Source organism: Mesoplodon mirus, assembly GCF_964341445.2.
Source record: "Mesoplodon mirus genome assembly, chromosome: 16".
NCBI classification, from domain to species: Eukaryota; Metazoa; Chordata; class Mammalia; order Artiodactyla; family Ziphiidae; genus Mesoplodon; species Mesoplodon mirus.
In genome coordinates, this window is record NC_138992.1 from 21302457 (window position 1) to 21314188 (window position 11732).

Here is an 11732-nt window from a genome sequence, read left to right on the forward strand (position 1 = left end):
TAAAAACCTGTGGGGTATATAACATGTATGACAGTGAAATCTTGAGGAATTTATTTAATACCATGAGCTTTTCTGTATCTTAAGAAATTGAGATAACGTTACCTCTTTGTAAGAGCTTAGTAAGGATTAGAAATGAGGATCCAAAAAGTGTATAGGATGGAGTTCCAGGTTCATCTGACTGGGTTTGGGCTTGTTTCACTTTATCAAGCTGCTTGTGCAGCTGCCATATATGAATCGTAACTTTTCCAATAAAAATCATAGTAGTCGCAACCTTTTGTGCAGTCCTCAATCTATGTCAGACATCATACTAAATATTTTACAGTCCCCTATAAGTGGTTGGCCATATTTCAAATGAGAAAATGAAGAGGTTAGCAAAATGACGTTAACTTTTCTTAATGGTCACTCACTTAATAAGTGGCAGAACCTAGGACTTGAGCCCAACTCTGAATCAAGTGTGATGTGTTTACAGTATAAAACTACATGGGCAAAAATGAATTGGCTCTTGCCATTATTTTGCTCATTTTGTGCTAAAAGTCAATATTCATTCATTCAGCAAATTTTTATTGAACACCTATTGTGCGCTAGCAGCTATATGGTACTTGGGAAACATCACTTAAAACAGATTCTACCCTCATGAAAGCTTAACTTCTTTTCTAGGTGTTTAGAAAAGCAGGAATATAATGAGACCAAATCTGGTAGTTGTATGTTTCATGCTGGCCTCAGAAAAAAATGACCTTATTTTCTTATATCACGCCAGTCAAAGAAACAAAAGCCAAGAGGAAGAGGAAGCTAATTGTTGACAGTGTCAAAGAGTTGGATAGCAAGACAATTAGAGCCCAGCTTAGTGATTACTCTGATATTGTTACTACTTTGGATCTGGCACCACCCACCAAGAAATTGATGATGTGGAAAGAGACCGGGGGAGTGGAAAAACTTTTCTCTTTACCTGCTCAGCCTTTGTGGAATAACAGACTACTGAAGGTAATATAGTTTGCAGAATTTTAAATTTCATATAGATTTTGATCATTTTTAAGAGTAAACTTTAAAAACTTCTGTTTGAATCATTTTTGATCAGGTATTTTGCGGTGATACAGCATCTTCTCTTTTTCTCTCCCTTAAACAACAGTATACTGAACATAAACCTGATCTGAAAGATCATAAGTGACACCTGCATTTCTAAAAGATGTAGAATTAATCTTCACTGCTCTAAAAAGCCACTGATGTTTTTAATAATAGTTCTCTCTCCTCAACTTGCTATGATACATTACCAGTTCTGTTGCCTTAGTGTGTACTGTGGTTCCAGTCTGCAATCTTTAGATGTTGCTTTCTGGCTAAAACCAAGGGGTGGTTCTGCTTTTCCCACAGTACACAAATCTGGCTTTATGAGAATTTTTTTTCACTTACAGGCCCTTTCTGCTCACTTTAGGTTCCAGACTAGTCTAAAGCAAAGTTCTCAGGCATCATAGAACCAATTGATTTTTACTATAAAGTGTTTAAAGCAGCAAGGCTTTGGTAAAACTGCTGTATGTTGGAAGCACAATCGTAGAATCCTTTGGAAGAAGGTCTTTAAGTGGTTGCTTGTTTGTTTTTTTGACTCAGTGGTCTCATTGTTAGGAATTTTTCTTAAGGAGTAATTCAAAGTATGGAAAAAACCACTTCTATAAAGATGTTCATTATTATTTACAGTTAAATTTTTTAAAAGAAACTTAAAATATTGAATCATTCAAGTGTGGCATGTATATACTCGCACGTGTATATTTACTTCCACTCAGTGGAATATTCAATCATTAAAAATACTAGAAATGATAATGAAATTACCATACAGTATTAAGTGAAAAAGGCACTATGCAAAGCTGTTGGGTATGATTTGTTAGATTGTTTTAAGTGTATGAATATGAAAATAAACTGCAGGTAAATAAATTTAGAACTTTAGTGTTATCTCCAAGTTATGAGACAATGGTTAAAGATTTCATTCTCAACTTTTCTAAACTTGCTGCAAGTGAAATAATTTTTGCATAGAGGATTTCAAATTATAAAGTAGAATGAAGCATGAATATGATATAACATTAAGTAGAAATCATGCTAAATTATATATACGCTGATAGTTAAAACATACTTATGGAAAATAAGTAATGCCATTGGTAGGTTTTCGGTTCATGTGATTTAGAGTAGAGATTTTATAATTATTTTATTTTTTTTAATAGCTGTTTACACGCTGTCTCACACCACTAGTACCAGAAGATCTTAGAAAACGGAGGAAAGGAGGAGAGGCTGATAATTTGGATGAATTCCTCAAAGACTTCGAAACCGCGGAGGTTCCCAGAGAGGACCAGCAGCAGCAGCAACGCGATGTGATCGGTCTGTTGCCCCTGATGAAATGCAACTGAGCATTTGGCTTAGAACTCACCTGTATATCGCCAGAGAAAAAGAAATCAGGAACAAAGACGTACCCTCAAATTTGGGGGCAGGGAAATACATGCCTTATATTCTCTGATTCCTTTGTTAGATGGGGAGTTTTCTGTCTTCAGAAAGGGCTACGGTGTAGGACCTGCCCGAGTGATAGTCTGCTAAAGGATTGTCCTGCCTTGGGCTGGAGGTGGGACATGTCCTTTTAAAAACCTCTTCCCACCTTTAAATGTATTATAAATTTAGTAACCTTTGCGGAGGTAAAATTTTATTCAGCCTTCTTCATTGAGGAAAGTCTTAGCATATTAGTATTAAATGGTTCTAAAATGTTGTTGAGGACTGTATGACCGTAGTCCCCTCTTCATATGATCGATTGCAGATGAGCCCATTTTGGAAGAGCCAAGCCGCCTCCAAGAGTCAATGGAGGCCAGCAGAACCAACCTGGATGAGTCAGCCATGCCTCCACCACCACCTCAGGGAGTTAAGCGAAAAGTGGGACAGATGGACCCAGAACCCATGATCCCTGTAAGCACAGCTCTCCAAGGTGTTTGGGGGGTGGGTGTGCGGGCAATGTTTTAGATCCCTAGTAATAGCAAGTGTTATTTAAGGAGACCTTTTGAAGTGTCTTGGTTTGGGCAGAAAATAGTAAGGAATGGGTCCAGAAAGAATGACAGCTGAGGATCAGAACACAGTGTGCTGTGAGTGGGAGGTGTTCTTGGTTTTTCTGACTCTTGGATAGAGTCTTGCTTCACAGTGGCCTAAAGTGAGCATCCTTGGCTAATGTGGAATCCTTGACTCTGAACTTGGTTCTGGTTTTTATTTTACTTCTCAAAGATTAGCCCGTGGTGAATCTGACAGACAGTCTAGATAGAATAAGTAAAGCAGCATCTGAAACCCGTAAGTACGTTGTGAGTAAAATGAAACAAACTTCCTGCTAATAGATAACTTTGTCAGCAAGGTGGAACATTTTTTCTCTGGTTTTATTGAGAGATAATTGACATATATAAATTGTATTTGTTTCGGGTGTACAATATATAATGATGTGATAGATGTATATATTGTGAAATGATTACCATGATAAGTTTAGTTAACATCCATCACCTCACAGAATTAGATTTTTTTTCTTGTCGTCACGAGAACTTTTAAGATCTACTCTTAGCACCTTTCAAGTACATGGTATATAGTTGAACCTCCTCATCCATGGATGTATACCGAGGGCTGTCTGCAGTACATTGTTTTATGTAAAAGACTTGAGCATCTGTAAAATTTAGTATTCAGAGGGGATCCTGAAACCCTGCAGATACCGAGGGACAGCTGTATTGTTAATTGTAATCATCATACTGTGTATTAGATCCCCAAAACTGACTGTGACCAACATCTGCTCATTTCCCCCTAGTAACCATTCTACTCTCTGCTGCTGTGAGTGTGAGCTTTTTAAGATACTTAAGATTCCACATGTAAGTGATACAGCTATCATACCGGATTCAGCTTTCTCCGATTTATTTCACTCAGCATAACGCCCTCAGGGTCCATCCATGTTGTCACAAAAGGCAGAATTTCCTTCTTATGGTGAATATTTCATTGTGCATGTATATCATATTTTCTTTATCCATTTGTGTGTTGATGGATACTTAGGTTGTTTCCACAGCTTAGCTATTATAAATAATGCTGCAGTGAACATGGAAGTACAGATGTGTTTTCCAGATAGTAATTTTATTTCCTTTGGATAAATAGTGGCTGCAGCAATATACATTCCCACCAACAGCACAAGAGGGTTCCCCTTTTCTCCTCATCCTTGCCAACACTTGTTATCTCGTTTTTGGGGTGATGCTTTATTGTGGTTTTTGTTTACGTGCCCCTGATTAGAGATGTTGAGCCCCTTTTCATGTGCCTGTTGGCCATCAGTACTGCTCTCCTCGGGGAAAATGTCTGTTCAGCTCCTCTGCCCGTTTTAATCAGTTTGTTTTGCTCTTGAATTGTGTTGCATTCTTTATATATTTTGGATATTAATCTCATAAATGATTTGCAGATATATTAGTTTGATGAAGTATTTGCTTTTGGTGTCAAATCCAAAAAGTCGTCAGGACCAATGAGCTTATCACCAATGTTTTCTTCTAGGAGTTTTATGCTTTCAGGTCTTAGATTCAGGTCTTTAATCCATTTTAGTCTTTTGCATGTGTCTGTCCAGTTTTCCCAACACCATTTATTGAAGAGATTGTCCTTTTCCTCATTGTATGCTGCTTTGTGCTAAATTAATTGACCATATATGCATAGGTTTATTCCTAGACTCTCTATTCTCTTCCGGGTTCTGGTTTATTCTTTATAAATATTCCTGTATATCGTTAATACTACGCAGTTTTAGGCTCTCTTATTAAGAAATCAGAATATACTCGTCCAGTTGCTGAAAAAAGGTAAAGCAACGTCTTGCTACTTCATTTAGACTGGCTACCATTAAGTTCACTTAGTGTTCCTATCCTGAGTATAAAGGAAGGAGGTGGCCTGGTTTAAGGCTTCCCAAGCTTAAGTCTATAGAATAAATTAATTCTGGGCAAGGGAGGCTTTTTGGTACCTTAGGCTCTTGGTTCAGCCTCCATCATCAAGACATTGGCAAAAGAATATTCTTTGCCAATTCTAACAACTGGTTCTCTATGCCCTCTGATGGTACGGAGTTGGAACAACTAATTAGTGGGTTATTCTAGTACCACTCTCCAGGTAATTGTTCCCTTGTCACTCTTTTAATGTTCTCATGTGTTAGTATTAAGTCCGAGAAGAAAGAAATTCAAGAAATGGACCCAGGAAAATAGTCTCCTCATTCCTAATATTTGCGGCTGGAAGAGCACAAAGGCTCCTACTTAGAGCTCAAGCTGCAGTTGCAGTAGCCTTATACAGCAATGGTCGACAGTACCAGGCTAATTAATGTTCAAGCCTTTTTGCATTGCCCAGGAGTCAGTGGGTTCTGTTTAGTCCTAAAATGCTAATACAGAAAGTGTTGAGGGTTTTTTGTTTGCAAATTCCTCTCATAGACTGAAACAAAACACTTTTGTTCTAGGATAATAAGATAATGAATGGATTAATTTCCTTTGTAAAGTACTTTAATGTTGTGGCTTTACAGTAAAAGAACAAGATGTGTAATCAGGTTTTGATTATGAGGAAGTGTGAAGGTAGATGAAGTATTTCTTTCCATTTTGAAAACTGCAGCAACTACATGTTTGCATAGTTAAGAGAAGCTACCCTTAAAATGTGCATCTTAAATTGCCTTATCTTTATTGCTTTAAGCCTCAGCAGGTAGAGCAGATGGAAATACCTCCTGTAGAGCTGCCCCCAGAAGAGCCTCCAAATATTTGTCAATTAATTCCAGAGTTAGAACTTTTACCAGAAAAAGAAAAGGAGAAAGAGAAGGAGAAAGAAGATGATGAAGAGGAGGAGGTAAGGAAACGTTGTAAAAAAAGACCTGATGAATAAATCCCCATTCTAGGTTTAGTGAAAATCGTCAACCAGCTCTTACTAGTTTTCATCTTGGAGCTGAGTTCATTGTGGTTGAGCATCAGAGTGACGAAACACATTTGAATATAAGCAAAACTTAGCCAGATTCTTAAGTGACCTAGACCATCATTAAGAACCTCAGAGGTTGTGCTGCATTCTCTCTCATTTGGTCCCTTGGGGGCTTTTGTTATCGTGTGGTCAGCTATTATCATCTGCCTCTAATATAATTTGTGTGGATTTTGCTTTTTCATTTAGACTGGAGTGGTTTGTGACTTGGCTAAAATAGATTGATTTTTATTTTTACTTTGGGAATGGCTTTTCCTAATGCGTTTTCCTGGGGCATACTTTGGCTGTTCAAGTTTTTTCTTTCCCTCTTTCCCTGGATCTTTAAGGTTGTATATTAGAATATGTATTCTTCTATTTGATGTTCTGTCAAATATTTAAAAGTTTCTTCCAATTTTCATTACCATCTGGTCGTGTTTGTAATTTATGCCAGCATAGATTTCATAGCCAGTTAGTTAGTGCTCAACATGAGCCTTACACTGTTTTAAAGTCAGAATGTAGCCCCAAAGCTCTTCCAGCCTGTGCGCTAGAGTATCTCAGCCTTAGTGTTCAATTAGCATTTAAAATTATACTTTCTAATATATGTTAAGCTGTTATTAACTCCTGGTTCTTTGGATGTGGTGATAGTTGCAGCATAGCCTGAAAGCATCTCACTCAGCTGTTGCCCCATGCCGACTTAAGACAGTCTTGTAGGTGGCAGGTGACTGGCAGCCAGGCCACTCCAGTTAAATATATACTATAAATTATAGCCCATTTCTTTTAAAACACTGTATGGAACAGTATTACTTACTCATCTTTGCTAGTCTGCAGGCTCTTTGGTAGTGGTCCACAGTGAGATTAGAATTTTCTAGAATACCATCGTCCAGAAAATCATGCTACCAAAAAAATACATAAATATACATTCAGTTAAAATAAACAGTATGCTTAGTGACATAGTTGGTTTATTTCCTTGCTTAAGTTTCTTACCTTAGCAAGGGCCAGTAACACATAGCTCGCCAACCAGCGATAGTCCATGGACCAGACTGTGTAGATCACACACCTATAGGCCAGTACAGAGTCATATATTCAGCTAACTGCTTGCAGTTACAGAGGATTTTCTTTTGTAATTTAAGAAGGATGTCGAACTAGATGCTAAGTGATTTTTCCATTAGTCAAAATACACACAATTTAGAGCTTTCAGGAGATACGGAAATGCTTCATTTTGTAGCAGTTTTGTCAGTTTTTTGTTTTTGTGCGGGGGTCATTTTCACTCAGGATGAAGATGCCTCAGGGGGTGATCAGGATCAAGAGGAAAGAAGATGGAACAAAAGGACTCAGCAGATGCTTCATGGTCTTCAGGTAAAGTCTTGGAGAAAAAATTTCATCAAAGGCTTCTGACAGTGTTTCCTTAAAAAAAAAAAAAAAAATTACATGCTATAACCAGAAAGTCTACCTTTTGTGAAACTTTTTCCAAAACCGCACACCTTGAACTATTTTAATACATAAGCTGTTGGGCTAAGAGTAAGCCTGGAAAGCATCCAGGTGAACACTTTCCCGTGGTTACCCTGCAAAGCAGAGCTCCTTTGTGTGTGTACGTCTTACTTTTGGTTGAGCTAATTTAATGGGTTGAATCATTAAATTTGTCAAATCATTGTACAGTGTCATTTATCCTTGGGCCTGATACAGAGGAGATATCTTGAGTGTCTATGAAATAACCAGGCAAGGTGCTCGGGTCTCCTAAAATAAATTCAAAGGGTAGTTGACAGTTTTCAGAACTGTAAGTGCTAGAGTTTACTATTTTATCAATTAGATGAAATTGATAGATGAATTGATTAGATTTTATTAATTAGAAAAAAATGAGTCGTCTATATTAGGTTGTCCCAACAAATGTTAACTTTGTCCCCTTGCCTTTTTTAATGTGAGAAACACTCTCATACAGTTAAAAAATCTAGCCCCCAACAGAATATACAGTGTACTTTTTTCAGTATCCAAAAGTAGTATCCTTTTAAAATTACTACTTTATTGTATAGATTATTTTCATTTAATTCTTTCTTTTATTTTTTAATTCTTTCTTTTATTTCAGCGAGCTCTCGCTAAAACTGGAGCTGAATCTATCAGTTTGCTTGAGTTGTGTCGAAACACGAACAGAAAGCAAGCTGCAGCAAAGTTCTACAGCTTCTTGGTTCTTAAAAAGCAGCAAGCTATTGAGCTGACACAGGAGGAACCATACAGTGATATCGTTGCAACACCTGGACCAAGGTTCCACATTATTTGAGCAGCTAGAAGCATTATAGCTAGTGTTCATTTCACTAGTGTGTACAAATTGCCCCCATGTGTAGGGCACACAGAACCCTTCAAGAAAGTTCAGATTTTTGTGTGTACAAAGTCCCTGCCTCTTCATGTTTTCCGGTATTTTAAATTTGTCCATTTCATCTTTAAGGGAAACTGCTTGTATGGTGTTTGTGTTCTGATGGAGAAAACAAGTACCCCAAGTTTATTTTAACAGTCCAGAACAGATTTGTGCAATATTGGCACATATAATAATGTTGAGTAGCAGTGGAAAGTCAGGGTTTTTATCTTAGTTCTCCATTACTGCATTGTAAAGGAGAACTTTTCAGGAAAAAATGCCTGACAGTTAATAACTATAGTGTGATTCGTCTTTTCCCATCAGCACCTGGCAGTCTTCTTTGTAATCATTGTGCTTTAGGGAATGGTGCCCAAAGCAGAGATTGTCCTCTTAAGTTTTAAAGTATAATTCCACACTTGATCTTGGGGTTGTGTGAAATTGTACTGTAACTAATCCCTTTCAGCTACAAAAAAATAGGACTTGGTTTAAAGTGCCCTATTTTGTAAATCATTCCATTTGAAACTTTTTAATGAATCTTACTATCCTGAAATCTATTGTTTTAGTGAGGCTCTAAAATGAGCAGAAATAGACTTTTTAGAGTAGAATGAATATAAAAAGCATTTATAACTTTCCAGGAGCTATAAATCAAAGTTTTAAAAAGATGTTTGGATATATTTGAATATTCAGATCATGAAAATAGAAATTGCTATGCCAACTGAAAAGGACAGACTGATGGGAAATCGTACAACTGGTTGACTTAACCTTTAAGCAGACAGTGCTGTAAAAACTAATGGCTTCTCTGATATTTATTATGTTTTAGTACTGATCATTTTTTCCAGTGCTTGCACACTCCTGTGTTTGGAACTCTAATAGCTTTGCAACAGAAATCCAGTATCTGGTTTCCTATAATTTAAGTGAAGAAAAACACATCCAAATAAAGGCTTTAATATTAACAGATCAGATAGCACCAGAAATTATGTGACTGTTATGATTATCAATACATGTCTTAACATTTTAGGGCAAAATTACACACTGAAAGTTCTAGCTTTTAAGTGTTGGCACTTTTGTGGAAAAACAAAAATCACTCAGATTTCAGCGTATACCCAATAATTTTAAATTATGTGAGATGTTTTAAATTTGTGAACTCGTAATTACTGTTTTGATGATTCAGTTTCTTGAGAATGGTAATTGTATAAAATTGCTGTTGCCGCTTTATTTTCAATATGATGTGCCTGTAAACCATGGTTTTTTCTCCCTTTGTATAAAGACATTGTAGATAATTGAATGTTTGATTATAGAAAGGTCATTAGTTTCTTGTTACACATTTTGTTAGTCTGGTTTTTGTTGCTTATCAGGTTTAATATTGTTCTTGAAAATAGTTGATGCTATGTTATGTATAACTTTTCTAATAAAAGTTGTGTTATAAGCTGTAAATTTTGAGGTATTCAGTTGGTGGCACTCCCCAAGAAAACATTGCTTCATCTTTTTTGCCTTATCTTGAATAATTACCCATACAAATAGTAAGGGAACTTTTCAAGAGGTCTTAGAGTAAAAAATAAATCTTTACAATGTATATTAGAATGTATTAAGATTAAAATGAGCCCAGTAAATGGCTGGTGCTGAGGAATCTTTGGGGCATAGATACAGCCCTGTAACTGCTAAGTACATAACAAATTATGACATGCCTATGGGTTCTTGGTGCCCTAAAACAATTGTAGCCTATGGGCAATGTCCTGGAGATTTTCTGGGTCCATCTGAGAAGCCTACTTTAGCCAGGGCTTTCGGTAGGTAACTTGGAATGTATCCCACCTTTGCATTCAAGCATCTGACTTGTCCTGCCACCAGCTGTGAGCTTTAAGACATTCAAGACTTTATGGTTTAAGTAAGCCCTGCTGTATCTTCTGCATAAATAGTTTAAAACTGTTTATAATAGAAAGACCAATGTTTACTAAACACCAATTAGCCTCAAACCTGAAGATGCTTTAATTTGGGGCTCACCACCTGTGGTAAAGACAGCCTAGTAAAGAATTACAGTCTAATATGGAAGTAATGGGAGCCTAGAATACAGCATGCCGAAGTACCTGCAGATAGTCCAACGAGAAAAAGCTTTTGCTAAGATTTGAAAGATAACTCATTGGAGTAATGGTTTTATTTCAGGTATAGCAGAACCATGAGTATTCAACTTGGGACTAAAAAGCCTAGGTAGAGATGTGAGAGTGGAATCCTGCCCCTTGACTTCCTTCCTCAACTTAGAGCTAACAAAAGGGTGCAGTAGGGTTTTCCTGGTGGCACAGTGGTTCACCTGCCGATGCAGGGGACACAGGTTCAAGCCCTGCTCCGGGAAGATCCCGCATGCCACGGAGCTACTAAGCCCGTGCGCCCCAACTACTGAACCTGCGCTCTAGAGCCCACATGCCACAACTACTGAAGCCCGCATGCCTAGGGCCCATGCTCTGCAACGAGAAGCCACCACAATGAGAAGCACATGCACCACAATGAAGAGTTGCCCCCGCTCCCTGCAACTAGAGAAGGCCCACGCACAGCAACAAAGACCCAACACAGCCAAAAATAAAGTAATTAATTTTTAGAAAGGGGGGGTGCAGTAGAGCAATGGGCCAGGGGTGTAGAAACTCAGCTTCAAAATCTTAATTTGATTATGGAGCCTAAAGCTCAAGAAGCTTTATTCTCTATCTGGGCCAGATCGTGTACAAGCAGAGGCTCTCAACCTTGCTGCCCTTTGTGGTCACCCGAGGGGCTTTAAAAAATACTGGATGTCTGGGTCCTATTTCCTGCAGAATGTTTTTCTGGATTGCTAATGCCCACTGAATACAAAATAACTGAATGGATGGAAGGAAATAAAGTAATAGATGTCCCACAGCAATCTTTGAGTAAACATTAGTGCTCCTGCAAGGCATATCTTATTTACTGTGTGGTTTGCAGTAATGCCTGACATGCTGCCACCAGTCCCAGAATTTGAGAAAAATCAGTCAAGTGAAAAGTAAACTGGTATTTACAGTTAAATAGCCCAGGGTTCCCTTGAGACTCTGTTTACTCAACTATCAATCTGGATGGTTGGTACAGAACTTGCAGAGTGTTTGTGAAGGGTCCCTAAAAGTGGGCACTCAATAAATGGTGGCTATTGTAAAAATGTTTAAAGCAAGGGATTCATATTAGAAAATGGAGTTTTCAGGATGTGAATCTGATAGATTGGGATGCAAAAGAGAAAGGATTATGAAGAGACTAAAGTTCTTTGTAAACTAGGGGATCTGAGTAAGATGCCAGAAGGAACCTAGAAGATGGTCTCTCCCTGAACATTCCCTCCCTTTCAACACATTACCTTCCTTCTGCCTTCAGTGCCCTATGACATGAGCAATCCTGGCTGCAAAGATGGTGACATAAGAGGCTCCTGAACTCCCCTCCTCCCATGGACATACCAAATGTACAGCTGCACATA

The 11732-nt window shown here is 37.8% G+C and overlaps 1 protein-coding gene across 1 annotated transcript in view; it reads left to right on the top strand.

The window, feature by feature from the left end:
• The window catches only part of RAD21 (RAD21 cohesin complex component), a 28091-nt gene extending 18379 nt beyond the window's left edge, over positions 1 to 9712 (top strand). Inside the window, exons 9-14 of the mRNA XM_082601213.1 lie at positions 758 to 981; positions 2205 to 2358; positions 2786 to 2931; positions 5683 to 5832; positions 7207 to 7290; positions 8015 to 9712. Coding sequence (XP_082457339.1) covers positions 758 to 981; positions 2205 to 2358; positions 2786 to 2931; positions 5683 to 5832; positions 7207 to 7290; positions 8015 to 8206 — 950 coding nt within the window. The 3' untranslated portion in view covers positions 8207 to 9712. The remainder of the gene's footprint in view (positions 1 to 757; positions 982 to 2204; positions 2359 to 2785; positions 2932 to 5682; positions 5833 to 7206; positions 7291 to 8014) is intronic.
• The last annotated feature ends 2020 nt before the right edge of the window (positions 9713 to 11732 follow it).